Raw genomic sequence first — 27,794 nt, forward strand, 5'->3', positions numbered from 1 at the left:
AGAGAGAAGGATTAAATAAATTATCTGGTGTCTACGTAAAGCCACAGACAGCAACTTGATATCTCACACTGTTGCTTCATCTTTTCTGTTTTTTTGTTTGTTTGTTTTGTTTTGTTTTTGCCAGTCCTGTGCCTTGGACTTAGGGCCTGAGCACTGTCCCTGGCTTCTTTTTGCTCAAGGCTAGCACTCTACCACTTGAGCCACAGCGCCACTTCTGGCCGCTTTCTATATATGTGGTGCTGAGGAATCAAACCTAGGGCTTCATGTATAGGAGGCAAGCACTCTACCACTAGGCCATATTCCCAGCCCCTGTTTCATCTTCTGTGCATGTATCCTGTCTTCATCTCTGAACAGCTTTTTTTTTTTTAGTTCAGTCTCACATCTAAATGTGTGTAGCATACAATGGTGAAAAAATAGGCTTCTCCAGTCCAGTTTGCCCTGTCTCCTCAGAATCATCTATAGGCACACAAATCATCCTTATTAGGATTTCAAGTGTTCAGACCATGTGGATTACCTGTGGCAAACCCAGACAGATAATTCTTTAAAAGTTACCAATTTTTTCATTTGGGAGAACATGGCTAAATTAGAGTCTTAACTCTGTAAATTCAGCATGTTCTTAACACTATTTTGTATATGTATGTTAATACTAGATCTTGAACTCGGGCCCAGGGTGTTCTCCATTAGCTTTTTCACACAAAGCTGGTACTCTACCATGAGCCACACTTCCACTTCTGGCCTTTTCCTGGTTAATTGGAGATAAAGAGTCTCACAGATTTTCCTGCCAGCCTTCTTCAAATCTTGATTCTCAAATCTCACATCCTGAGCCACCAGTACCCAGCTTATAAGAATAATCAAAAGTAACTCCCCCTTTGACTATTAAGCAGTAATTTGCCAGTTTGAATAAAAAACATTCTATTGGCTTTTACTGCCAAACTATAGACTCTTGATATATGTAGGATCACACAAGTCTTATCTATATTGTATGCTCTAGCATTTCCTGTTCATAGGTTGTCCTCTAGCATTTCCTGTTCATAGGTTGTGTTAAACATGGCACCAAAAAAAGCAGTGATTGAAAGAACAGAAGATGTGAGAAGGTATGAAATGGTTTGTAAACAAGGTTGAGGACAGAAGAACCTTAAAGCTTTTAAAAGTGCCTGTTTTCCTCAGGTGTATAGTATGCATGTATATACTATAATTTTTTGTCAAGGCATTTGGAGATAAATTAGAATGATGATTAAATTCCATGATTTAAGTAAAGTCGTTTCTAATATTAGTCAGAAATTATTTATGAATTTTGTTCTTCTGTAAAGCAAAAAAATATACTGACCTGGAGCGTAAGGTAATCAGCCAGGATTTGGATAGGATGATACATGTCTGACAGTCCATTGACAATTGGTATGGATGCTTCTTTAGCCAGGGTATCCAGATCTGATTGTTTATATACTCGAGCCAATACTGCATCTGTCATGCCAGACAACACACTGCAACAAAACAAGGAAACAGTGTAAATTTATCATGTTTATTAATTCCTTCCTTAAAACAATGTTCTAAACAATAAAAATTCGAATAAATTAGAATTTTCACTAAGTTATACATACCTATCAACATGACAGATGTACAAACTGGTATTAAACATATAGCTGTTACAGAACACAGATGTTGTTCTACTCACATCTAATGGCCAGTGTGATCAGTGTGATTTTTATATCTATCTATCCATTCATCTATCTATCTATCTATCTATCTATCTATCTATCTATCTATCTATCTATCAACCTATCTATCTATGATATATTTATAATGGCAGTGGTCCTGGGGCTTGGACTCGGGGACAAGGCACTGAGCATTCTTGCTCAAGGTTAGTCCTCTACCACTTGAGCCTCAGTTCCACATATGGCTTTTTGGTGGTAAATTGGAGATAAGAGTCTCATGGGAATTTACTGCTTGCCGGCTGGCTTCAAACTGCAATCCTCAAATCTCACCATCCAGAGTAACCTCAATTACAGGCATGAGCCACAAGTGCCTGGATTAAATTTATATTTTTATGGAGATAAGAAAACAACTTAGGTTTCTCTGGGTGGGTTTGGCTTACTTTGCTTAATATAATTTTCCCAAGTCTTTCCATTTTCTTACAAATGGTACACTGGATGGTAAAAAAAAATACACTAGCACATGATAAATTATACAAGTCTCTAGGCCTTCACACACAGTAAGACCAAAGGAGGATAGTCTTAGGAGAGAAACACAAAGTCATAATAACTATACACCTCTGATCATATAAACTAATGTTTATCAAAATGAACTCCAGGAAATAGAAAGAAAAGGGTTTTTCTTTGTTCCTGTTTTTGTTTTCTTTCCCTTTTAGGTTGTTTGTTCATTTATCTGTCTTTGGAAGGATAACACAGGGCAAATAAATGGTGGGACAAAGGGTAAACAAATACAGCAGTGGTACTCACTAGACACTGGTAAAATGCACTATAGAACTTGTGAGTAGGGAAGAGAAGGAAAAACTGAGAGTGAAGGAAGGGGTGACATTGTCCAACAAAGAAATATACTCTTTATATAACACATAATTACAACCCCTCTGTACATCATCTTTGTAATAACAATAAAATGCATGAAGGAAGCAGGGAATGTGGCTTAGTGGTAGAGTGCTTGCATAGCGTACATAAGCCCTGGGTTCGATTCCTCAGTACCACATAAACAGAAAAGGCCAAAAGTGGTGCTGCGGCTCAAGTGGTAGAGTGCTAGCCTTGAGCAAAAGAAGCTCAAGGACAGTGCTCAGGCCCTGAGTTCAAGCCCAAGGACTGGCAAAAAAAATGCAAGAAGGAAGAGAAAGAAGCCAACCAACTTAGGCAGATGATGTAGCTCGCTCATCAATAGTAGCGTGCTTACCTCCCATGCACAAAGCTTTTAAGTCCTATCCCTATCATTACACAGCACACGTGCGCATGCGCACCCCTCCCCCTCAGAATGGTGGGCAGATATGATGATGAATTATAATAAATGAATGCCAGTTAGGTTTAAAAGATTAAGACCAAAAGTAAGTTATGAGAAAACCATTACTATCTTGTGTGCAGCCAATTTTCTCTTACATTAGCCTACTAAAAACACATATTTTTTCTGCAAAATTGAAAGCCCCAGTGTAGCAGCCATGGAAATGTACAGACACTTCCCAAGAATAGAGAGCCTGCTATGGAAAGAACTGTGGACTTTCAGTCTCCCACTATAGCTCCTGTGGGGATCTGATGAGACGCTATCCTTACACTGTTCCCATTTCCAGTGCAGCGGCAGCAGACTAGAGTTGTGCCATTCCGGGATGACACACACACACTGATGTACTGCAAGGCTATTTCTTACCCACCTCTCTACCCTCACTTAGCACTGGAAAGCATTGCAGTACATAAATTTTGGTTGCTAATATTGACCTCTATCAAAAATGAATAATAAATAGTAACTATCAAAGGACAGTTGATTCCAAGTCCTTGGGCAGAATAAAAAAAAAATCTGTAACATCATATTGTTGCCAGGAAGTTGGAATGATTGTTAAATGGCAGATGCTCTCCTAAAGAGAAAAAGAGTAAACTGAAACAGCTTCCATTTTCCAAATTGTGATAATTTACAGTAATAAAAATCAGTGCATGAAATGAGTTGTTTGTGAAAGGCTGGGATGCTTGAAAGAAAGGAGCTAATATAAAGACAATGTAAAAATTGTCTTATGAAGAACTGTGAATATTACCAATACATTTAAGTTTATTTATTTAAATAACTGAGAGTATATTCATATAAAATAGCATAGAAAGATAGTTTGTGGGTTTTTTATTAAGTATATCTCTGTTCTTAAGGTATAGATGTATATTACTTTCAATCTGCATAAACCACAAAAGCTAACAAAATTCGCAAGCCACATAGTCTTTAAAACTGTTGAAACTGTATTGTAAATAAACGTGCACCATCAGCATTTGTGGCCTTTTGAAAAAGTAAAGTCAGAGTCCAGCAGTTAACTAGTACCAGTTATTATACAATTTCCAATGAGAAAGATGATACAACTATCTGTTCCAAAGCAATAACTTAGTTAACTCTCTTGAAAAATCTAAAATTTCATCCGGGGCACACGGTCCAAGCTCCCGAGTCTGGGCTGTGGCTCTGGCCGGCCAGCCTGCTTTTTATGGTTGCAGTCCCAGCTCCCGAGTCTGGGCCGTGACCCTGGCCGGTCAGTATAACTTTTGCTTCCACAATAAATCTATCTTTTCACTTGAAAAAAAATCTAAACTTTCATATTTATTTCCTGTTTCTCTGAGAAGGAAATCTTGTGACTCCATTAACTATAATAAAGTGCCAATAAAAAAGCATATGTTTTTAAACATTGAAACCAGACCAGGTTTAAGAATATTATAAAAACAATACAATGAGTACTATCAGAATCTACAAAAACATAGAAAGGATCCTGTGGTGGACAGAATAATGATTCTCAAAGATTTCCATGTCCCAACACCAGAACTAGTGCTCATATTTACTTGGGAAAAAGGAATTTTGATTACAGCAGGGAGTAATCCTAGCCACTCAGGAGGCTGAGATCTGAGGATCACAGTTCAAAGCCAGCATGGGCAAGAAAGTCCACGAGACTCTTATCTCTAATTAACCACCAGAAAACTGAAAGTGGCACTGTGGCTCGAAGTGGTAGAACACTAGCCTTGAGCTGAAGTGCTCAGGGTCACCACCCAGGCCCAGAGTTCAAGTCCCATGACCAACAAAAAAGATGTGTATACACACACACACACACACACACACACACACACACACACACACACACCCCAAACATGCTGGTTAGCAGCTTGAGTTTAATTCATCTTGATCTTAGCAACCTCTTCTAACTGAAATCAAGTGATCTGAAATCCACTTAACTTAGATGATAACTTAGTGATATAGGTTTATACAGATCTCTAGAAATTCAAGACCACAGTTTTAAACATTTTAAAGAACTATATTCTACATGGTACAAAAGAAAGGTTGACAAGTTCAAAATAGTCTGACTCTATAATGACTTTTCTTTTAGGCCTTATTTCAATTGACTATATGGAGTTGTGCTTGCCTTCCAGAAGACCCAAACTGTGCTTCCTTCACAAAACCTCTTTCCTCAGATGCATAATAGTCAATATTAGTATTTTTCAAAGACAAAAACTTAAGAATTCATATTCAAGGGCTGGGCTTAGCGGTACAGTGCTTGCCTAGCATGCATGAAGCCCTGGAATAATATTGGGCACCACAAAAATAATATTATTCAGCACCACAAAAACAGAAAAAGCCAGAAATGGCACTGTGGTTCAAGAGGTAGAGTTCTAGCCTTGAGCAAAAAGAAGCCAGGGACAGTGCGCAGGCCCCAAGTTCCAAGCCCTCGGGACTGGCCAAAAACAAAGCAAAAATTCATATTCAATTTATTTGCTGAAATAATATGTAGCCATTTCCCCATCATTTCTTTTCCAATTGTTTAGTAAAACTAGAAGTCTGGCATGGGACTTTAAATGGAAAGACAATTCCCAAGAGGGGAAAAGAGGTAAAGTGTTAACATTACTATTTCTTTTTTTTTTTTTTTTTTTTTGGCCAGTCCTTGGCCTTGGACTCAGGGCCTGAGCACTGTCCCTGGCTTCTTCCCGGTCCCGCTCAAGGATAACACTCTGCCACTTGAGCCACAGCGCCGCTTCTGGCCGTTTTCTGCATATGTGGTGCTGGGGAATCGAACCTAGGGCCTCGTGTATCCGAGGCAGGCACTCTTGCCACTAGGCTATATCCCCAGCCCAACATTACTATTTCTTGATGGTATCAGTATTAATATGTGTGTATATTCAATCTATACTAATACATGGGTGTTCTCGTTTAGTATTTTCTATAAAATGGAGAACTTTTGTGATATGCAAAAAAATACCATTAAAAAAAAGAAAATTTCCTCAATAAGAACTTTGAAAGTAATTGAAGGCTTCTTGGAGCAACGGGTAATTCTTGGACTTGGTAAAGAAATATACAAGATGAGCCTGGAACATCCCATAGTATGAAAAAGTGAGGGAGTTATCAAAGACACATGGGATTTGGGTCAAAATGACCCAACTTGGACTCAGATCACCTTGGCTAAAAATACAGGACAGTTTATTCATCAACAAGAATAATAGCTGTGACAAATTGAAACCTTAAAATATACTAAAATTCATGAGTTTACAGAGTTACAGAAACATACAAGAACATTGAGAAAAGTCAAAACAAGACCAATTTCAACTTAATTTGAAAGAGCAATATCAAATTGTGTGAACTCCTGGTCAGAACAGTCAGATTTAAATAATGAAGCAAAACAGCATGCAAAGATGCTCTAATTTTGGGTATTTTCACCTGGGACTCAATGACCATTCTGAATGAATGGTATAAAAGAGGCACAAAAAGTATAGTTTATCTAACTAAATATTTTCCAACTCCAAGTTTGTTATTCTTTGATATTTTTCCTTCATATAAGAAAAAATCTAGCTAAAAGAGTCATAACCTAAACAAGAGTAATGAAAACAAAAAATAATAAGGAAAGTCTCCAATGACTCAAGGGAATCCAAATGCCATTTGTAGAGTTGGATGAAGACAAAACCAAACCAAAAAAAATTGCCCCAAACCCCACAAGTATGCCAAACTAGATTTTAAGATATTGTATATATGATTATCTGAAGTAGGGAAGGGAAAGAAAAATGAGGGGGGTGTAACAAATAAGACAAGAAATGTACTCACTACCTTATTATGTAACTGTAACCCCTCTGTACCTCACCTTGTCAATAAAATTTAATTTTAAAAAGTGGATAAGAATATTGACAAGGAAGGCAATCGCCCATTGTTATGCCCTTAAAAGGAGATGAGTTCCTTCTCAAATATTGGAAGATACAGAATATGTGAATTTGGGGAAAAATCTAGTGCTGGTGTATGCTGATCAACCACAAGGTGCTATGACACAAAAGAAAGAGATAGAAATCTAGTATTGCATAGAGTGCAATTTATTGTGTATTTACTGACCAAAATGTGGGCAGAAGTAAAACTTGGGTCAGAAGGAAGGCCTTAATAGTGGTCAGGGAAAAATTGGTTTTCAACTTAATTGAAATGTACCTGGTTTATCTAGAGCTGCCTTCAAAAACATTAGGCACTATATAGGTGCCTGGGTCTGCTTTAAGACTCCGCCCTCTAATGGTTTTGTGAATCTGAAACAGCCAGGGTGACTGAGGGGGAAATTAGGGTGGTAATAATTCAAAATAACTAGTCAAGGCAAGATGAATGTTTACAGCCTCACAAAAGCCTTTGTGAAAGGCAAACAGGACATGTATTTACACAGGGTTCTGGCATTCTTTCCCTTTGTCCCTGTCCTGCTTTGAATCATACTGTATGTCCTCTAGATTCCAGTTTGTTATTAGTTGAATAAAGCTAAAAAGTAATGGAAGGAAATTTTGGTTGTATACAATAAGACCACTGAGAGACATGTAATCATTTTCAAAAGGGCATTTTCTGGGCTGGGGATATAGCCTAGTGGCAAGAGTGCCTGCCTCGGATACACGAGGCCCTAGGTTCGATTCCCCAGCACCACATATACAGAAAACGGCCAGAAGTGGCGCTGTGGCTCAAGTGGCGGAGTGCTAGCCTTGAGCGGGAAGAAGCCAGGGACAGTGCTCAGGCCCGGAGTCCAAGGCCCAGGACTGGCCAAAAAAAAAAAAAAAGGGCATTTTCTACTTTATTTTAAAAGGCCTAAAAAGACCCTATTTATTTTTAAAGACCCTAAAGAACACATAAGTTTCTATCTCCAATATAAATTAGTTAAGAGGCACCCTCCAGGAGAGAAAATATTCAAGCTCTCTGATATCTCCACAAATAACAATCTTCCATCTTATTTTTGCCGATTCTGGGTCTTGAACTCAGGGATTAGGAAATGTCCCAGAGCTTTTGTCTTCAAGGCTAGTGCTCCACCACTTTGAGCCACAGCACCATTTTCAGCTTTTTGGTAGTTCCTTGGAGATAAGAGTCTCTGAGACTTTCCTGCCTGGTCTGACTTTAAACAGGTATCCTCACATCTCAGCTTCCTGAGTAGCCATTGGTGCCCAATATTATTCCATTTTTTAAAGTATTCCTTTCAATATGACAATAATTCACTCCTCTTGACTATTTCTCATGTATGAATCTCTCCAAAATGTCTTTAATTTAAGAAATCATAATGGGGGGCTGGGAATATGGCCTAGTGGCCAGAGTGCCTGCCTCGTATACATGAGGCCCTGGGTTCAATTCCCCAGCACCACATATACAGAAAACGGCCAGAAGTGGCGCTGTGGCTCAAGTGGCAGAGTGCTAGCCTTGAGCAAAAAGAAGCCAGGGACAGTGCTCAGGCCCTGAGCCCAAGGCCCAGGACTGGCCAAAAAAAAAAAAAGAAAAAGAAATTATAATGGTAAAGCTTGCAAACTCTTCCATGTTGCTGGGAGGCCAGGGGGTGTGTGTATGTGTGTGTGTGTGTGTGTGTGTGTGCACGCGCGCATGTTATAGTGGGCTGAATGCTATCCCCTCAAAATGCTCATCTATCTAAAATCTCAGAATTTACCTTATTTGGAAGTAGGATCTTGATAGATGTAATTTGGCAAGATGAAATCACACTGGAAAAAGGTCCTAAACCCAGTGACTGATGTTCTTATAAAGAAGAGAGGAGCTAGAAGCTGATGGCTCACTCCTGTTATCCTCGATACTCGTGAGAATGAGATCTGAGGATTGTGGGTAGAAGCCGGTCTAGCAGGAAAGTCTGTGAGATTCTTTATTTCTGGTAAACTATTCAGAACAGCCAGACTTGGTGCTGTGGCTCAAGTAGTAGAGCTCTAGCCTTGAGAAAAAGAATCTCAAGGACAGTGCCATAACTAAACACACAAATAGGACAGGACACCTAGAGTCAGAGAAAAAACCCTAGGTGATGAAGGCAGATTTTGGAATGACGCAGCGATAATCCAAGGAGTGAATTGTGATGTAGCTAACACATGGGTTTGGGGTTCCTATCCTTCAGACTTTTGAGAGAATACATTTCTATTGTTTTAAGCGTGAAGTTGTAGTAACTTGATATGGCAACTCTAGGAAACCAATACAGTAGTTCATGCTGATTTTTCTTCCTTAGTTTTACATTAGTTAAAAAACACTTTAGCCATTATTACCATAAGTAAATTACATGTATAAGGAAAGTAATTTGAGTAGAACAATATTCCACTGTTTAGTTTTAAATGGAGCTTTTCATATACATGGTTCCTGAAACCTTATAACTAAGTACTGTATTAAAGTGAAAATGACTGTGAAGCTATTATTCACCTTTCAATAGTGCACTCAGAGCATTAGGCATGAACAGCTATCATTATGGAAGAAACACAAAGCCTTGAAACTGGAGAGATAATGTCTCACTGCTGTTTCTGAGTTCTGTCTGATTTTAAACTTCCAAAGAATCAGTGATCTGAGTCACACTAAGGTGTCACTTCAGGTGCGACATTTAAAAGTATAAGCCCAGGGCAAGGAAAAAATAGAATATCCAACTTTTAACCCCAGCAGAGTATGAGGAAATTGGCAAAAATCTGCAAATCTCTCAAATTTGAAGCAAATCTATCTGAATGTGAGCATATTTTGTAGGGGGAAGGGGTCTGTTATGTTAGGGGTGGGAAAGAGCTGCTAAGAGATAAGTGAGCAGGGAAGTTTATTCTATTTGCTAGGAACCTGGGCCGTCAGGAATCCATATGGAATTGAAGAAACAAGTGCCCCATCAATATAGGATACAGTCCCTTACCAGTTAGAATACAGCTGAATAAAAGAAAATTAGCAAAATCCAGAAGTGAGGTGAAAGCTTGGTTATGCAGACGAGTTAATATAGCAGTTGTATACATTATCCTTTGAAAATCTGCTTACAAGGGTAGCCTTTGCCAGACATCTCCGGGAACTTAAGACTTTAGGATGGTTTCCACCATTCTCAGAACTGATTTCTGTTGAACCTCATCTTTCTTTCTTGGAGCCTGGAATTTGTGTTAATCAGAATATGTTTACGTGATCAGTCTCCAAAAAAACCTGGGGAGTGATTTGCTAAGAAAGTTAAGTGTATCCTACATGACTCTTCTAAATAGACTTGGAAACTTGTGCCTAGATTCTGAAAGACTTTACTCTATATCCCTTTGTGATATTTTTGCAGTGCTGAGAATGGAGAATGGAGACTTGTGCATGCTAGGCATGAGCTGCACTCCAAATCCCCTTTGTGATTTTGATTTGTATCATTTACTTGTAATAAATCTTTACATGCACATATTTGAGCTCCATAAATCCACCTAAAAAATGACTGATTCTAAGGGTGATGTTGGAAGTCCTCAATGTACCAGCTCCTCCAAAGTGAAAGCTCTAGTTCAGTGCTCTCTCTAGTCACCTTCAGATTATGCCATATTCAACTTAAGAATAGCTATTAAGAATTGACCTGTGCTAACTTACACAGTAAATAGCATTTATTATTATGATTCAAGGAGAAAAGAACTAGTCTATTTTTATCTCCTTAATTGTGAAATCTTCTTTAACATACTTATTATGAAGTAGTTAATATAAGATTTTTTAATTGTGGTAAGAATATTTACTATAAGACCTAGAAAGCTTTTAAGAAGCAAGCCAGGAATGAGGGAGGAGGTAACAAACAGTACAAGAAATGTACCCAAGGCCTAACGTATGAAACTGTAACCTCTCTGTACATCACTTTGACAAAATTTTAAAAAAATAAGAAGGAAGCCAGGTAAGCCTGGTGAAAAGGCACTCTAAAGAAAGGATGGATATACATGATAGATGGGTAGATAGATGGATGGATAATAGATAGATAAGAAAGAGAGACAGGGACAGAGAGACAGAGAGATATCAGAGCTTGAAATCAGGGCCTCAAGGTTGCTCAGATGTCTTGCTTACGGAGAGTGCTCTACATCTTAAGCCACACCTTCAGCCTCTTTTGCTGGTGATTTTGGAAATGTAGTCTCTGACTTTTCTGCCCATACCGACTTTGAACCATGATTTTTTGATGTTCAGATGGGAACCATCAAACCATTGAATGTGTGGCTCTGTCATTTCACTGAGTTCTCAACTAAACTTTCACCTCCTCAGACAGTCCTTCCTTGACCACCCAAGCTAAGGTAGCGTCCACTCCACAGTCAGAACACCCTGCATTAGCTTCATCCTCACACTTCTTTCAAGCTGCCCCTCTATTTGCTTTGTTTGATGAAATTCTCCTCACTCTAGAATGCCCCCCATTTGAACAAGGATCTTATTTAACTTGCTCAGCATTTTATTTTCACTGCTGAAAACATGTCTGGAAGGAAAATGAGGTATTCACCAACTGTTTTAAATAAATTATTAAATAATTTGAAAAAATAAGTGACATTTTGGAAATTCCATCTAACAGTTTCCAAGAGACTGTAACAGGCTTGGTTTTTCTCTTCTCCCCCCTTTTTATTGCTGCATTCACTGAATACTTTCACCTACATGCAGGCATTTTTTTAATCTACCAGGACCCCAAAGCATCCAGACAGGTAGGCTGGAGAATCAATGCCATCAATCAGTGTCAGGTATGCACTACCTTCTTGATTTGAAAGGGCAAGCACTGTCATTTAAACCTCACATGATCCCTTTGCATCTTAAAAAAAAGTTCAACTTCTACAAAAAGCAAAGGAGGCAATTGCTAAGATTTGTTCTCTGTATATTGCAAGGTAGATGTCATTAAGATTCACTTCTTTACTTCTCCCATTCAATTGCTTCTGTGAAAGGCAGTGGATTTCTCTTGTCTTCTTCAATTAAGGTTTATTGAATTTCTGAGTCTCGCCATATCTCATTTGTCAGATATTTTGGCAGATTAAGTAGCAGTGGGGTACACAGAAGAAAGTCAGATTTCTACAGTAGCTACTCTACCCCCTTTCTGACACCCTCAACTCCCTACCCCAGATTCTCCTAATATTATATTATCTTTATTCTCTTTACTCTAATTGCCTTTGCCCTCAAGCTACAGACTTCTGCAATCCTCCCATGATGAAACTGAAACTCATATTTTTAGTACTAAGCTTAGACACATTTGTCCAGCTATAAATGTCACCCACAGTCCAGTCCTTCTCTCCAAGGGCTTGTACATATGCACACTCAGAGGGCTAACCTTCAGTGCAATATTCTTCCTAATCTATTCTTTCTCCCAAAAGCACAAAAATTCCTTTTACTTTGTTGCTTCTATACACACACACACACACACACACACACACACACACACGCATGCATGCATGCACGCAAACACTTTCAGAATAATAAACCTGGAATCATTTACCTTCATTATCTATTCCCTCTTCACAATCAGTTATCATGAAGCCACCTCTTATTAGCTGTTTGTTATCTACCATGACTTCAGTAGCCTGGATTCAGGTTTCTTACACTACCTCCCAAATCCGGGTCTCTTCAAGTACAACATAGCTAGTCATTCTCGTGTCCAACATCTAATATAATTATTAAAATGTACATTCCAAAAAACTATCTGAAACTCAATTTCTTTCTCTGAGGGTGGGGTTCAGAATTAATGTTTTAACAACTTCCCAACATAATTCCCAAGCTAAGTTTTTGAATCCCTGGAATAACTATATATTTTTCCATCTCTACCCTGATCCAAATTACTCTAAATCTGTATGCACAGAGTTGACTTTTGTGACAAACCTCTGTTTAAGGACTACCACTTTTCATCCAATGCATTAACATGCATTTGGAGTTACAAATTAGAACTATTTATTCTAAAGAAGACAAAGAGCCTGCCAGGCCCTGGTAGCTCATGTCTGTAATCCTAGCTACTCAGGAGGCTGAGATCTGAGAATCACGATTCAAAGCCATCCTGGGCAGGAAAGTCCATGACACTCTTACCTCCAACTAACCACCAGAAAACCAGAAGTGGCTCTGTGGCTCAAGTGGTAGAGCACTAGCCTTGAGCTGAAGAGCTCAGGGACAGTGCCTCTTCTAGCCCCACGACCTACACACACCTACACACACCTACACTCACACACACACACTGATGGTTCCCAATGCCTAAAATGGAAAATGTTGTGTGTGTGTGTGTGTGTGTGTGTGTGTGTGTGTATGTGTTGCCAGTCCTGGGGCTTGGGACTCAGGGCCTGAGCACTGTCCCTGGCTTCTTTTTGCTCAAGGCTAGCACTCTACCTCTTGAGCCACAGCACCATTCCTGCCTTTTTCTGTTCACGTGTTGCTGAAGAATTGAATCTAGGGCTTCATGAATGTTAAGCAAGCACTCTACCGCTAAGCCACACTCTTGCCCGTAAATGTTTTTGACAAACAATATGGCTTATAGATGAATGCTTGTTTTTCTTTGGGGGTCTAGAATTTGGGTACATACCAATTGCATGTCAGTGACACCTAGCATACTTGTTAATGTATAGATTGCCACAAAGAATTTGAAACATAATTTCAGAGTGTGGTACCAACAAGTCCATAACCTAATTTGCAAACTAACTGTTTTGGAGAGTACCAATGTAAACAGTCTCCAGTAAAAACTCTGGATGTTGAGTTTCTAAGGAGCTTCCTCTGTTGGCAGCATTTCACACGTGTGCTTACAAATCATTATTACTAAGGGAATAAAGTGTATCATGTGTGACTTCACCAGGAGAAGATTTTGAGATGACCACACCTAGTTTTACCTGAAGTTTATCACATGTGTCTTTTTATTTTTTACCTGTTGTGGGGCTTGAACTCTGGCCCTGGGCACTGTCCCTGAGCCTCCTTGTGTTCAAAACTAGTGCACTACCAGGTTGAGATAAGAGATAAGAGTCTCATAAACTTTCCTGCCTGGGCAGGCTTTGAACCTCAATCCTCAGATCTCAGCTTCCTAAATAGCTAGGATTATGGGCGTGAGCAACTGGTGCCTGGCTCCAGCTCCTGTGCCTTTTTTTCTGCTGATTGTACTTGGTATCTTTTTGCTGCAATGAGTCATAACCATGAGTATGACTGTGTGGGAAGCCTACTACTGAATCATCAAGCCTCAAGATGATCTTGAGAACCTCTGAATATACAACCTAATACTTTCTGTGATTTATTTCACTCTCTCTTATGGGCTGAGTAGAAGCAGCATCAGTGAGTAATCAAAGCCTCATGGCCTTAAACAAAACAGCATGATTTAAATTCTGTTTTAATTTGTAAACTCCATTTCTTCTCTGAAATATCATTTCCTCATCTCTAAAACTGGGAAAAGGCTGGGAATGTGGTTGGGTGGTAGAATGCTTGCCAAGCATGCCTGGAGCATTGGGTTCTATTCCTCAGCACCACACGAACAGAAAAAGGCAGAAGTGGCCCTGTGGCTCAAGTGATAGAGCACTAGCCTTGAACACACAGAGGCTCAGGGACAAAGCCTAGGCCCTGAGTTCAAGACCCAGGACCAGCAAAAGAAAAAACAACCCGCAAAACTTGGACAGTAATATCAACTTTGCAAGGTTTTTACAAACATTTAGAAAGAAGAACACCAGAGGTCCATAGTAAACATTTTAAAAAGATAACTATGGGGTCTGGGAATATGGCCTAGTGGCAAGAGTGCTTGCCTCCTACACATGAAGCTCTGGGTTCGATTCCCCAGCACCACATATATGGAAAACGGCCAGAAGGGGTGCTGTGGCTCAGGTGGCAGAGTGCTAGCCTTGAGTGGGAAGAAGCCAGGGACAGTGCTCAGGCCCTGAGTCCAAGGCCCAGGACTGGCCAAAAAAAAAAAAAAAAAAAAAAAAGATAACTATGGGCTGAGACTATGGCTTAGTGGTAGAGTGCTTGTCTTGCATGCACAAAGCCCGGGTTTGATTCCTCAGCACCACATAAACAGAAAAGGCCAGATGTAGTGCTGTGGCTCAAGTGGCAGAGTGCTAGCCTTGAGCAAAAAGAAGCCAGGGGCAGTGCTCAGGCCCTGAGTCCAAGCCACAGGACTGGCAAAAAAAAAAAGATAATTACTATTTTCATTCAGATATTTTAGGCATAGTGAAATGATATACAGTTCCATTTAATGTGTCTATCTAGTCCAATAGCTATCAAAATAATTATATCAGCTCCAAAGATCAAAATCATGTTGGTACATGTGAACGGATTGTTTTTTTCAGGATCTATGTAGAGCTACTCTTATTAAGGACTTGCAGTGGGAATTGTGTATAGAGCAGGCATAGAAAAGAGCATGTTTATACTCACTGCGCAGTTTTCATCTCATGTTTGACTGTTGCTATTGTCTCATTCTATTGGAATCTATCCACTCCAGTGATCTCTGTGTGCCCACCTGGCTGCCAATCTGTACTGCTACTTGGATATTCATTTATCTCTTCAACTCCAACATTTTTTCAACCATGGCTCAGATGGTGTTTATAGAAAATGCTTACTGAAATTTTTCACCTTAATGTGCCTCTGGCTTTAGTCCTTCACCTGCTTTTAAATAGGTCCCCCTCGGCCCCACCCCCCACCTCCGAATCCTGGGACCTGAACTCGGCCTGGGTGCTGTCCCTGAGCTCCTTTTGCTCAAGGCTACCACTCTCCCATTTGAGCTACAGTGCCACGTCTGGCTTTTTCTGTGATTAATTGGAGTCTTGTGGAATTTCCTGCCTGGGCTGGCTTCAAACAGCAATCTTCAGATCTCAGCCTTCAGAGTAGCTAGGATTACAGGTGTGAGCCATCAGCTCCTGGCTTCTTAAATAGCTGGGTTTTATTGTTTTTATGGGTTTTTTTTGGTAAGTAATCATGCTTCTGTTTTTTGGAAACAGAGTTGTTAGACAAATATAACCCTGGTCATGGATAGCGTATTTAGAAGAAAAATTCATTTAATGCCAGCCACCAGTGGTTAACATCTGTCATCCAATTTACATGGGAGGCTGAGATTGGAGGATTGTGGTTTGAAGATGTCTCTAGAAGAAACAGTTGTATGACCCCTTGTCAGCCCATAGTTTGGTGCAGTGGCAAGGGCCTATCATCTTAAGCTAGGTGGGAGGCTGAGACTGGGAGGATGATGGTTCCAGGCCAGTTTGGACAGAAAACTAGAGATTCTATCACCACAAAGAAACACAGTGCCATGGGCCTGTGTGGTCATAGCAACAATGGGAAGCTGAAATAACTAGATTATAGCTCAGGAAAAGCACCCAGGCAGGGAGATTCTATCCAAAAATTAACCAGTATAAAACAGGGGGCTCAAAGTATGACTTAAATGTTGAGTGTCAGGCAAATAAAGGGGAAGCCCTGAGTTCAAAACCTACTATCATTTGAAAAAACTCATTCATGTCCATTTATTATTTTTGTCCTAGCATCCAAAAGATAACCACACTTTAATATTGTTATTATCTCATCTGAAATAACAAAACGAAAAGGTTTGAAAATGAGTTGTTTGAAATTCAGCAAGTCAAATAAGATAAATTATTTTATGTACACACACACACACACACACACACACACACACACACACATACAGTAGGGTAGCTGCCTTAATAGGAAAAAATAATTATTCATCTCTATGAAGGACAAATATTTTTTAATGTACTGGGGTTTTGAACTTGGCCTCAAAGGGCAAAACATTTGGCCAGGTGGTGGTGGGTCATGCTGGTAATCTTAGCTACTCAGGAGAGGCTGAGATCTAAGGATCATGGTTCAAAGCCAACTGCATTCAGGAAAGTCCCTGAGATGCTTATTTCCAACTAACCACCAGAAAACTGAAGGTACAGTTGTGGCTCAAAGTGGTACAGTGCTAGCTTTGATCAAAAAACCTCAGGGACAGCACTCAGGCCTTGAGTTCAAGCCCCATGACTGACAGAAAAAGAAGGCAAAAAACATTTAACTAAGACATACACCCGGGATATATCATCTACAATGCTACAGTGATTATAAAGAACATTGCATGGGGAATCAGAGGCCAATTTCAGCCTTCCTCTTTAATATACAGCTAAGAGTCATTTGCCACCTCTCCTTTCATCAAGGTGGGGGTGAGCTACTTGGATTTGCCAATAGAAATGAATGTACCACTTTCCTGCTAAGGAGGCTTTGAAGCAAGTACACTTTGTCCTATTCTCCTGTCCTACTTCTTTGCTGGATGGCAGAGCCATTCTCAGCTATAGCTCCTGAATGACCATGCCTCTTAATAATCTGTCCTCTCTTACCAATCAGGAATATTCATACTAGGTTAAGATATTAACATTTGAGATTTTGTTATAACAGCTACCATGTACCTAATTTGGTTGTTTTACCTTCTCAAATCAGTTTGTTTGGTTATTATAAGGATTAAATGAATTAGCAGAGATAGAAACTTGTGGCTCACACCTTAATTGTAGCTACTCAGGAGACTGTGCCTGAGGACTGCTGTTCAAAGCCAGCCCAGGCAGGAAAGTCTTTGAGAAGACTCTATCTTCACTAAACTACCAAAAAAGAGCCAGAAGTGGAGCTGTGGCTCAAGTTGGTAGAGCACTAAACTTGAGCAAAAGATGCTCAGGCACAGTGCTCAGGCCCTGGGTTCAAGCCCCAGGACCAGCACAAAAACAGATGAGTTAGAAAAATACCACATAATAAATGGCCAATAAATGTTAGCTATTTATAATATTACCTATTGTGATACTGACTAGTTATGAGTCATTTAATATCAATTTCCCTGTACTTCCATTTCCTTGATAATATCTGAGTTTTATTAAAATTTAGATGTTAGAATTTTTAAGTCTCTTCAGAACATTGTTAAGAAAAACCCACATAAATTGGCCAGAGGATGGGGGGAACCAACTCAAACATCAGGTAAATAGAGAAAGAGGGACAAGGAAGAGAAAAGGAGTATGAAAGGGAAAGCGATTATTATTTTTTTGCCATTCCTAAGGCTTGAACTCCGGGTCTGAGCACTGTCCCTGGCTTCTTTTTGCTCAAGGCTAGCACTCTACCTCTTGAGCCACAGTGCCACTTCTGGCCTTTTCTGTTTATGTGGTGCTGAGGAATCAAACTCAGGACTTCGTGTATGCTAGGCAAGCACTCTACTGGTAAGGCACATTCCCAGCCCCTGCTGGAAAGCCATTATTTAAGAAGCCATATGTTTTCTTTCTGAAACCACCAGATTTTGAAATATGCTCTGAATAGAAGAAAAGATTTACAAACCGGGCTGTGTCCATGAGACTTTCATTCACACCCAAATGAATGTCTTGAGTGGTAAGAAAGCAAGGGTGTCCTCCCAGCAGAGCAAAGCCTACAATAAAATAAAAAGAAAACATTTAGGGGAGAAAAAAGGAACTAAATTGTAAAACAAAAGTGTGAGGAATTGGCACCATGTCAAATGAAAGTTACAGTCCTTAAAGCTCAAAAACCTCTCTGATGGGAAATATCCAGACAAAGTAAAATGAAGAAGGTACATGGACAAAATTTTGTTCAGGAGGACTTAACTCTACTTCAGATACATGCCCATCCCTCCACCCCTTTGTTCAGAACCTGACAATAATGAAGCATTCCTCCTTTTTGGAGCCTAATTTTGACTCTAAGATAAAGAAAAATGTCCATTCAGGAGCACAAAAAATAATTTGTACTTCTGTGAGATATTATGGATTACAAAGGAATAGAAATCAATAATAAAAGGAATGAACTACCACAAACATTATGCTGAGCAAAAGAAGCTAGAGCCAAAAGAGTAAATAGTATATAATTCCATTTATATGAAGTTCTAGTCTAGGCTAAACTAACATTGAGTGTCAGAAATTAAAATAGTGATTGCTTCTGGAGAGGGAGATTGACTAGCAAAGCGCAACAGGGAATTTTCTGATGTAGAGATTTTATATCTTCAGCATGTTTCTGGGTTCCATAGGTATGTGCTAATCAACACTGATAGTACTAGAAACTTAAGATCTGTCCATTTTACTACATTTTAATTGCACCTTAACTTTTAAAAGCTTGAAAATAAAATAACCACAGATGGTAGCTTTGAGTCACTAAGGATAAAGGATTACTTTATTATTTTCAACTGTTTTCTTGATCTTCCAACAAGCACAGAGCTAAGTTGCACTAGCATATTACTCTTAATGCTTTAAAATTATTCTTGTTAGAGTTCTGGACCAACCCAACTAGAGGAGCATGCTTCTTGCCTCACCCTCACTGCTCTGAGCCAGAGTTAAACTCTGGCCACGCAGAAAGAGTCCTGTGTGATATGTGCTAGTGAAAAATTGTGGGAGACTGTGACCTACAGACAGAACTATACTATCTCATATGGCACAGATGCAATGGGCAGACTTTCTCCAGCATGTAATTAAAGGCAAATAAGCATAATTACAAGATAGAGACATGTGTGAGGTATTTTGCAAAGATTACTTTTCCCTCCATATTGTAATGTGCTTAATTTATCTTTGGGGAAATATGTAACTGTCACAATTAGCTAATCCCATCTGTTTAAGGGATTTCCTCTGTAAAGAAGGAACTCATTAATTGGATGGTGAATTGGGTAGTGAGGAATTTTAGACCCACAAGTGGGAATTTGACTGGTGGTCTCATCAAATTCTTCAGTGATGCCTTAAACCATTTGAATAAGGTAATTTCAATATGAATTGGCATTAAATGATATTAGCTTTGGTTAAATGTGAAAGCAATATTACAACTATATTGGAAAATGATCATTTTTAAGCTGTAAATGTCATAGTTTTAATTCACTTTAAATACTTCAGCAACAAAAAGACAATTAAAGGAGGTAATTTATTAACAATTCTTAGGCTAATATAAGAGAAATTGACATATTTCTTATGATCTTTCTACTTTTCTTATTTATTTGAAAAAGTTCAAAATGAAAAATAAAAAATTAAAAGCCACAGGAGTCCTCATTTATATTACTGTGTTTAAACAATGTATTATATTTTACTTGTTTTATACTTAAAAGGGCCCCCTAAATTGACCCACATCAAAAGCTTTCTAGACTTAGGCCATTAAGTCCTACAACTTGCAATGACTATTCACAAAGCTAAATCATGTGCTGTCACATTACATTCTTCCACTGAATCCCTCATTATGAGTAATGGCACAGTAGATATCAGAAAAATTTTATAAAGTGGGTGCTCGTGACTCACGCCTGTAATCGTAGCTACTCAGGAGGCTAAGATCTGAGGATCAAAGTTTAAAGCCAGCCTGATCAGGAAAGTCCAGTGAGACTCTAATCTCCAGTGACCACCGGAAAAATGAAAGTGGAACTCAAAGTGGTAGAGTGCTAGCCTTGGGCAAAAGAGCTCAGGGACAGTGCACAGGCCAAGTTCAAGTCATGCAAACAAAGAAAAAAGGAAAAAAGAAAAGAAAAAGAAAAACAAGAGGATCAAAATTGTCTCTCTTGCCTACTAAGCAAGTGCTCTATCACTTCAGTAATGTCTCTGGCAATATGAATAGATAAAGGAAACGTGTTATGTATATACAATGGAGTTTTACTCAGCCATTAAGAAGAATGCAGGGTATTTTGATGTGACCTTGTAATCCTAGCTACTTAGAAGAGACTGGGAAGATCATGGTTCAAGGGCAACTGGGTAAAAATTTTCCAAGAATCCATCACAAGTTCTGGTGATATATTCCTGTAATCCCAGCTATGCAGGAAAGTGCAAACAGGAGGAACTTGGTCCAGGCCAGCCTAGGTATAAACTAGAAATACCTAAAATGCCTGATGCTAAAAGGGCTAAAAGGGTGGGTGTTGCAAGTGCTAGATCATCTGCATAGCAAACACAAGGCCCTGAAATCAAACCCCCAATATCAGCACCAAAACAAAAGATGAATGAATTATGTCATTTTCTGGAAAACGAAAAGAACTAGAAATCAAGTCAAGTGAAAGAAGACAGTCCTACAAACACAAATGTCATATATTCCCTGAAAACCAAGGGGGTAATACTACAAGGGTGGAAGTGAAAAGGAGATAGGGAAAAGGCATAAGTAACAAAAGTGGGCAAGTGAATGTGATCAAATTATATATAATTTTTTTTTCATTCATGGAGATTGAACTCTAGGCCTAGGTGCTATCCCTGAGCTTCTTTTGCTCAAGGCTAGCATTCTACCACTTGACCCACAGCGCCACCTCCAGTTTTTTGAGTGGTTTATTGGAGGTAACAGTCTCACATACTTTTCTGCCCCAGCTGGCTCTGAACTGTGATCCTCAGATCTCAGCCTCCTGAGTAGTTAGGATTATAGGCGTGAGCCATCAGCGTCCAGCTCAAATTACATTCTAAGCATGTATAAAGGTGTTATAATAAAATCCTTCAATGTATAATTAATATATGCCAATATAGTTGAACTTATTGTTTCGCTCCCATGTGCCTAGTACAAGGATAAGTATCATTGAAGAGTGGGAGTATGGAGAAAGATCACAAACAGAATTCAAGACTTCCACGAAGGTCTGATCCAAATACTATTGGTACTTGGAAGAAAAGTCTTTCTACTATAGTAGCTCAGGATTTGTCTGTTAGCCTCACTGAGGGGAATCTGCTTTGTTTTCATAACTCCATGTTGCTCCTAAGGCCCACAGACCACCCTCCCCTGGGGAGCCACCCTGGCAAACTCCTCCAGGGAATCTTATCAGAATCCCTATCTGTGACCTTACATCCAGCCTTATGTGAAGGTACAGGACTCACTGCCTCAATTGCAAAGACATCACAAACCTGAAACAGGACATTTTGCTACAACCGCAAGGACATTATAAATCGCAAACTCTCATACTCGACCTGTATTTAAACCCTAAAACCCCCTGCTCCTCACTCCTTGTATCTCTGAACTCTACTTAGTGGTATTTGGAGTCCCTCCGCAGTGCTAATTAAAGCCTGTTCTGATCTGTTGAGGTCTCTTGACTCCTTGTTTTCCTCATCTGCTAGATTGCCTAACGCATTCATTCCCTCCATATGCTATAGATTCACATTGAACTTGGACTTACAAAGTGGGGGTAGGAAGAGTTACAGAAAACATTTACAGGGCTAGGGATATGGCCTAGTGGCAAGAGTGCTTGCCTCGTATACATGAGGCCCTGGGTTCGATTCCCCAGCACCACATATACAGAAAATGGCCAGAAGTGGCGCTGTGGCTCAAGTGGCAGAGTGCTAGCCTTGAGCAAAAAGAAGCCAGAGACAGTGCTCAGGCCCTGAGTCCAAGCCCCAGGACTGGCAAAAAAAAAAAAAAAAGAAAGAAAAAGAAAACATTTACATATAGGAGTCAGAGACTTCAGCAACTCACAAATATAAGAAAATGGAGGATATTGCTTCTGAGAAGAAATTGCTATTTTTGATTGCTGCTCAAAACGAAACATCACACCCCAGTTCAAAAGTTGGGCACCAATGGTTCACGCCTGTAATCCTAGCTATTCAGGAGGCTGAGATCTGAGGATCACACTTTGAAGTGCATCCCTGAGACTCTTATCATCGACTAAACACCAAAAAAGCCAGAAGCAAACTGTGGCTCAAGTGGTAGAGCACAAGCCTTGAGTGAAAAAACTCACGGACAGACCCTGAGTTCAAGCCCCAAGCCTGGGTAACAAGCCTGGGTTTGGAGGTTCTGTAAAACCACCAAGAGCTGACATGGCTAAAGAGAAGACAGAATGATAGGTCTCCACTCTCCATCCTTCATCAAGAGAAATCTGCTTTTTTTTTTTTTTGCCAGTCCTGGGGCTTGAACTCAGGGTGTAGGCACTGTCTCTGAGCTCAAGGCTAGCATTCTACCACTTGAGCCACAGCACCATGGTGATAATGAGGAATCAAACCCAGGGCTTCATGCATGCTAAGCAAGCATTCTGCTACTAAGCCACATTCCCAGACGATAGCACAAATACTTTTGGTTGATAGATCTATTTATGTTAATTTCTCCATTTCTGTTTGGGACAATAAAAGCAAATACTTTGCTTTTCCTTTTCCTCATAGATCTCTTCTGGCTTTGAAAGAGTACCAAGAGAATTCATTCACTTTAAATGTGAGGCATCTGAGGGCTCTTCCTGGTAGAACTAAGACAGTCATTAACCTCCCTGTGTTTGGCTTTCATAGTTGTGAAATATAATCACAATTTTTATATTGGCATTTTTGTAAAGATAATGAATTTGAAACACCTGCTAATGTACCCACTGTTATTTCACCTTGGAAATGAAATACCCATGTTAAATAATGAAAAGTGCCCTCTCTTGGAATGCCCTGTGTAATATCCTATCAGCGACTGCATTTACTGAAAGTAATAAATGTATCTGTCTATCAACTCAATTAACTTGCAATAAAAGAATATAATCACTTATAGACACACAGAAGAATTGCTTGGTTTTCAAGGAACACGTATACAAAGAATGGATGAGGAATAGATGATTTACAACTATACACCGTGATATAGATACTTCTCACAAATATAATGCTGAGCAGAAGAAGCTAGCCACAAAAGAGCACGTGCTGAATGATTCTATTTATATGAAGTTTGGAAAGCAATCTTGTTGTGTTAGAAGCCCAGATAATGGTTACCCTTGAATGAGGGAAATAACAACTGGAAGGAAAAACAAGGTTGGAGAGGAAGTCTTCTAGGTGCTGCAAGCAATCTGTTTCTCTACATGGGTATTAATTAGAAATGCAATAGTTACTGTGAGAATTAATTAAGGTAATATACATTTAGTGATTTGTACTCTTTTCTGTATCTGTGTTACACTTTATATTAAAGTGTTATAGCTGGCCATGGTGTCTACTCCTGTAATTACAGCTACTCAGGAGGTAGAGAAAGAAGAATCACAGTAGAAGATCAGCTCAAGTAAAAGTTAGGACTCTATCTCAAAAACAAACCCAAACAAAACAAAAAGAATGGAGTGTAGCTCAAGTGCTAGGCAAATGAGAGGCCTCAAGTTCCATTGCCAGTAACTACCCAAAATCTAAATAAACATGTTACATAACAATGTATATGGGTGGAGAATTGCATTATTTCCTTTGACAACTACAAATAGTGCTTGATCTCTGAATCTCAATCTCTGGATGGAATATTGAAGGAGTTTCCAGTGAAGATCACTCTTATCTCAGGGGTTGGTACTATTCTGGGGCAAAAATAGACAGTTAATTACTATCTATTTTAATTCTAAACAACAAGGAAGATTATACCTCTGGTGAAATTATACTAAAGAACAACTATTAAGATTCACATACATACAAAGAAATGTTCTGCCATGATGAGGGTGGACTATATCTGTAAGCATTGAAGGCAGCTTCTCACTCTAACTCTGCTACTACTGAGTTTGGTAGCATGCCATAGGCAATTAGACCTGCAAGTACTTATAGAAGATAATAGCAAATACTCTGTGAACCCTAAGATTTTAAGAGCCAAACATTCCTTTCCTCATGAATCTGTTATGATCTGCAATTTTGTGCAGGTTTTAGAACATTTATTTAGAGAAAAATCGTCATTTAACAAAATGCTTAATACCATGAGTAGAAGCAATTTCACTTGAATAAAACATGAACATTTCATGCTTTGAATTAAACTAGATATTAAAAATACACTTAATAATAGATTCTAATCCTGAGTCTGCTATATACTAGATCTGTGGTTGTGTGCCATTCCCTGAATTCAGTTCAACCTGTTTTTCTTAGTGGTCATGAGTGTTAAGGGAGAAAATGCACATAATTAATGTAGAGCATTGGGCACAGGATCTGCATCCAAAAATTTGTTAAATTGTCATTCCTTTATAAATACTTAATTTTTTTACATGGTGAAACTGATGAATTTTCAAATATATTTCTATATCAAACATCACATTTGAATAGAGAAAACTGTTAGAAATACCAAGTAAGAAAAACTTATTTTAAGTACTTAAAAATGGGGGCTAGGAATGTGGCTTAGTGGTAGAGTGCTAGCCTAGCATGCATGAAGCCCTGGGTTGGATTCCTCAGCACCACATACACAGAAAAGCCAAAAGTGGCACTGTGGCTCAAGTGGTAGAGTGCTAGCCTTGAGCAAGAAGAAGTCAAGGACAGTGCTCAGGCCCTGAGTCCAAGCCTCAGGACTGGCACGCACACACACACACACACACACACACACACACACACACACACACACACCACAAAAAAAAACCAAAAAAGAGAGATGTGGGTTTAATAATTCTTTTTAGTGGCCTTAAGTACTGACAGTAATTTTTTTAAGTATATATATATATATATATTCAGCCCAGATCATGTAAGGTTAGTGTTGCAAAGGAGTAGAAGTTAAGAATTTCTTCTTGGGATAAATGAGGGAGGAGGTAACAAGTTGGATAAGAAATGTACTCACTGCCTTACATGAAACTGTAATGCCTCTGTACTTCACTTTGACAATAAAGAAAAAAAGCAAAAAAAAATTAAAATCCCAAAAACATTTTTTTCATTCTTCCTTCCTTCCTTTCTTGTTTTTCTATCAATCAGATAACAAAAATGATCAATTATAGGAGCCATCTTTAAAGAGCAAATGTGCTTATTTGTCTTCTTCCTAAGACTTTTATGATTAGGTAACACTTTATTTTGTGCTCCTGCTTCCTTCTTTCATGGGACAAAGGGAATGCATTAATAAGAATAGCAGACTTGAGATCTGAATCTCAGTGCCCTTTGATTCATTTGAGTGAAATTAGTAATTTGTTTAATCTCCTGAACTTCATTTTTGTTATCTATATGATGAATCTCACTATTGATCATTACAGGGAAATAGCAGTAATTACCTGCAGTATCGTACTTGTTTGCTTTTAATCCCTAGAAAATTCTGAGGCTAGGAAGGCAAGATAATTTGAATAATCATCCAATATGTTTTTGTTTGTGGTACTTCCTTCACAGCTTTGTCCGATTTGTCCTTTGGGGCAGTTACATTATTGATTCAAGGGAGATCTGACAGAGCAGAAAGATAGAGGGAAAGAAGAAAGGCAATTTGTGGCTTATCAGTTTCAAAATAGACTTTTTGAAACTCATTTCAGAGATAATAGCTTGAGAAAAATGAAAAAATTTGAGTTTCAGTTGTCTAGGAATCTAGACAAAACAATAGATTTGGAAGAACACATGAGTCCATTTTTCCTCCTGTTTTATCACCTGACCTCCAATACTGTGGTCTATAAGGGAAACAAGGAGAGGGAGAGAGAAGAAACTACAGTCTAGGTGCCGGTGTTTCACACCTGTAGTCCTAGCTACTCAGAAGGCTGAGATCTGAGGATCACGTTTAAGCCAGCCTGAGCAGGAAAGTCCATGTGACTCTTATCACCAATTAACCACCAGCAAATGGGAAGTGGCACTTTGGCTCAAAGTGGTTGAGCGCTAGCCTTGAGCTGCAGAGCTCAAGGACAAAGCCCAGGCGCAGAGTTCAAGCCCTAGGAGCAACCAAAAACAAACAAACAAACAAAAAAGAAACCATAGAAAGAAAAACTGATCGACCAGGCTGGGAATATGGCCTAGTTGTAGAGTGCTTGCCTCCAATACATGAAGCCCTGGTTCAATTCCTTAGCGCCACATATATAGAAAAACCCGGAATTGGCGCTGTGGCTCCAGAGGTAGAGCGCTGCTAGCCTTGAGCAAAAAGCCAGGGACAGTGCTCAGGCCCTGAGATCAAGCCACAGGACTGGCAAAAAAAGAAACCAAAAAAACCCAAAAAAACAAAACTGATGGACCTTTGACATTGTACCTGCTGTGTGTTCCCCAAAGGGTGGAGAGCATGAGAGAAGACTCCCGTAGGGCTCCTCTCTAAGTAATCCTAGAACTGAGAGCATCAATTTCTTATTCCCTAAGACAGAGTTCTAGAAAGGAGCAAATGTTCTGGAGTTCCTTGCCACTCCACTTGAAGAAGGCACAGTAGAAATGGCTTTGCAGTATTTCTGTACCCAGTGTGGCATGGAGACCTATGAAAAGCTTGAGAGAACTGAACCAAAAGAGATGTCTCAGGCCTTGTGATTAGAATTTTAAAAAAAAATAAAGATCCAATGGAAATATAAAAATTCCAGCAGACTTCCAAGTGGATATTTGATGATGTCCTAATAATGTTCAAGGACTGTATATTTGATCTCTAGATATCTAGACTGTCAGATACTCTCCAAGAGTTAGTCATGATTGTGGGGAAAAAGGAGAGGAGATCTAATGTTGACAAAGTGAACTTTAAAACAACTTAGAATTGTCTTTCTTGTGTGTCAGATATTAAGTTTCCATTCCCCATTAGAATTGGGGAGCACAAGAAAAAGTTCACGTGTTATAAAATTAAGACATTTCTTACTCACCTGCGTTGGAGGCCTGAGGTTTTGTGTTCACTTATAGTTCACTTTTATCACGAAGTGCTATGTGGAGATTCTACTCTAGTCTTCATGGGATTCCTATAGACAAAGCTAATCATCTTGCTTGTAGCTTTTATTCCCTCACTGGTTGTGGGGCTTAAACTCAGGGCCTGGATATTGTCCCTGAGCTTTTGTGCTCAAGTTTAGCACTCTACCACTTGAGCCACTGCACCACTTCGGGCTTTTTGGTGGTTAATTGGAGATAAGAGTCTCATGGACTTTCCTGTCCCAGCTGGCTTTGAAGGGCAATCCTCAGATCTCAGCCTCTGGAGTGGCTAGGATTACAGGTCTGAGTCACTGGCACCTGCTTTGTTCATAGCTTTTATGAAAATTACAAGGAGCATTCACAAGCTTGCACTACTTCTACAAGTGAAAATACTTATTCTTTGTGGTTGTTAAAGAGACAATCTAACCCACCACCTTACTCTCCTAAATCCTCACCCTTACTTCTTCCTCAACATGAGTGTGAGTTTGACAGTGGACTCAGCTATATTTTTGGCACCAGTCGGGC

General features: G+C 39.3%; 1 protein-coding gene across 1 annotated transcript in view; it reads right to left on the reverse strand.

Annotated features, from left to right (window-relative positions):
* Otc (ornithine transcarbamylase) overlaps positions 1-27,794 on the reverse strand; it is a 57,156-nt gene that overhangs the window by 17,607 nt on the left and 11,755 nt on the right. The window contains exons 4-5 of the mRNA XM_048336335.1: positions 18,160-18,247; positions 1,328-1,481 (exon numbers count right to left, since the gene is read on the reverse strand). Of these exons, the coding sequence (XP_048192292.1) occupies positions 1,328-1,481; positions 18,160-18,247 (242 nt within the window). The remainder of the gene's footprint in view (positions 1-1,327; positions 1,482-18,159; positions 18,248-27,794) is intronic.

This window comes from Perognathus longimembris, chromosome 28 (assembly GCF_023159225.1).
Source record: "Perognathus longimembris pacificus isolate PPM17 chromosome 28, ASM2315922v1, whole genome shotgun sequence".
NCBI classification, from domain to species: Eukaryota; Metazoa; Chordata; class Mammalia; order Rodentia; family Heteromyidae; genus Perognathus; species Perognathus longimembris.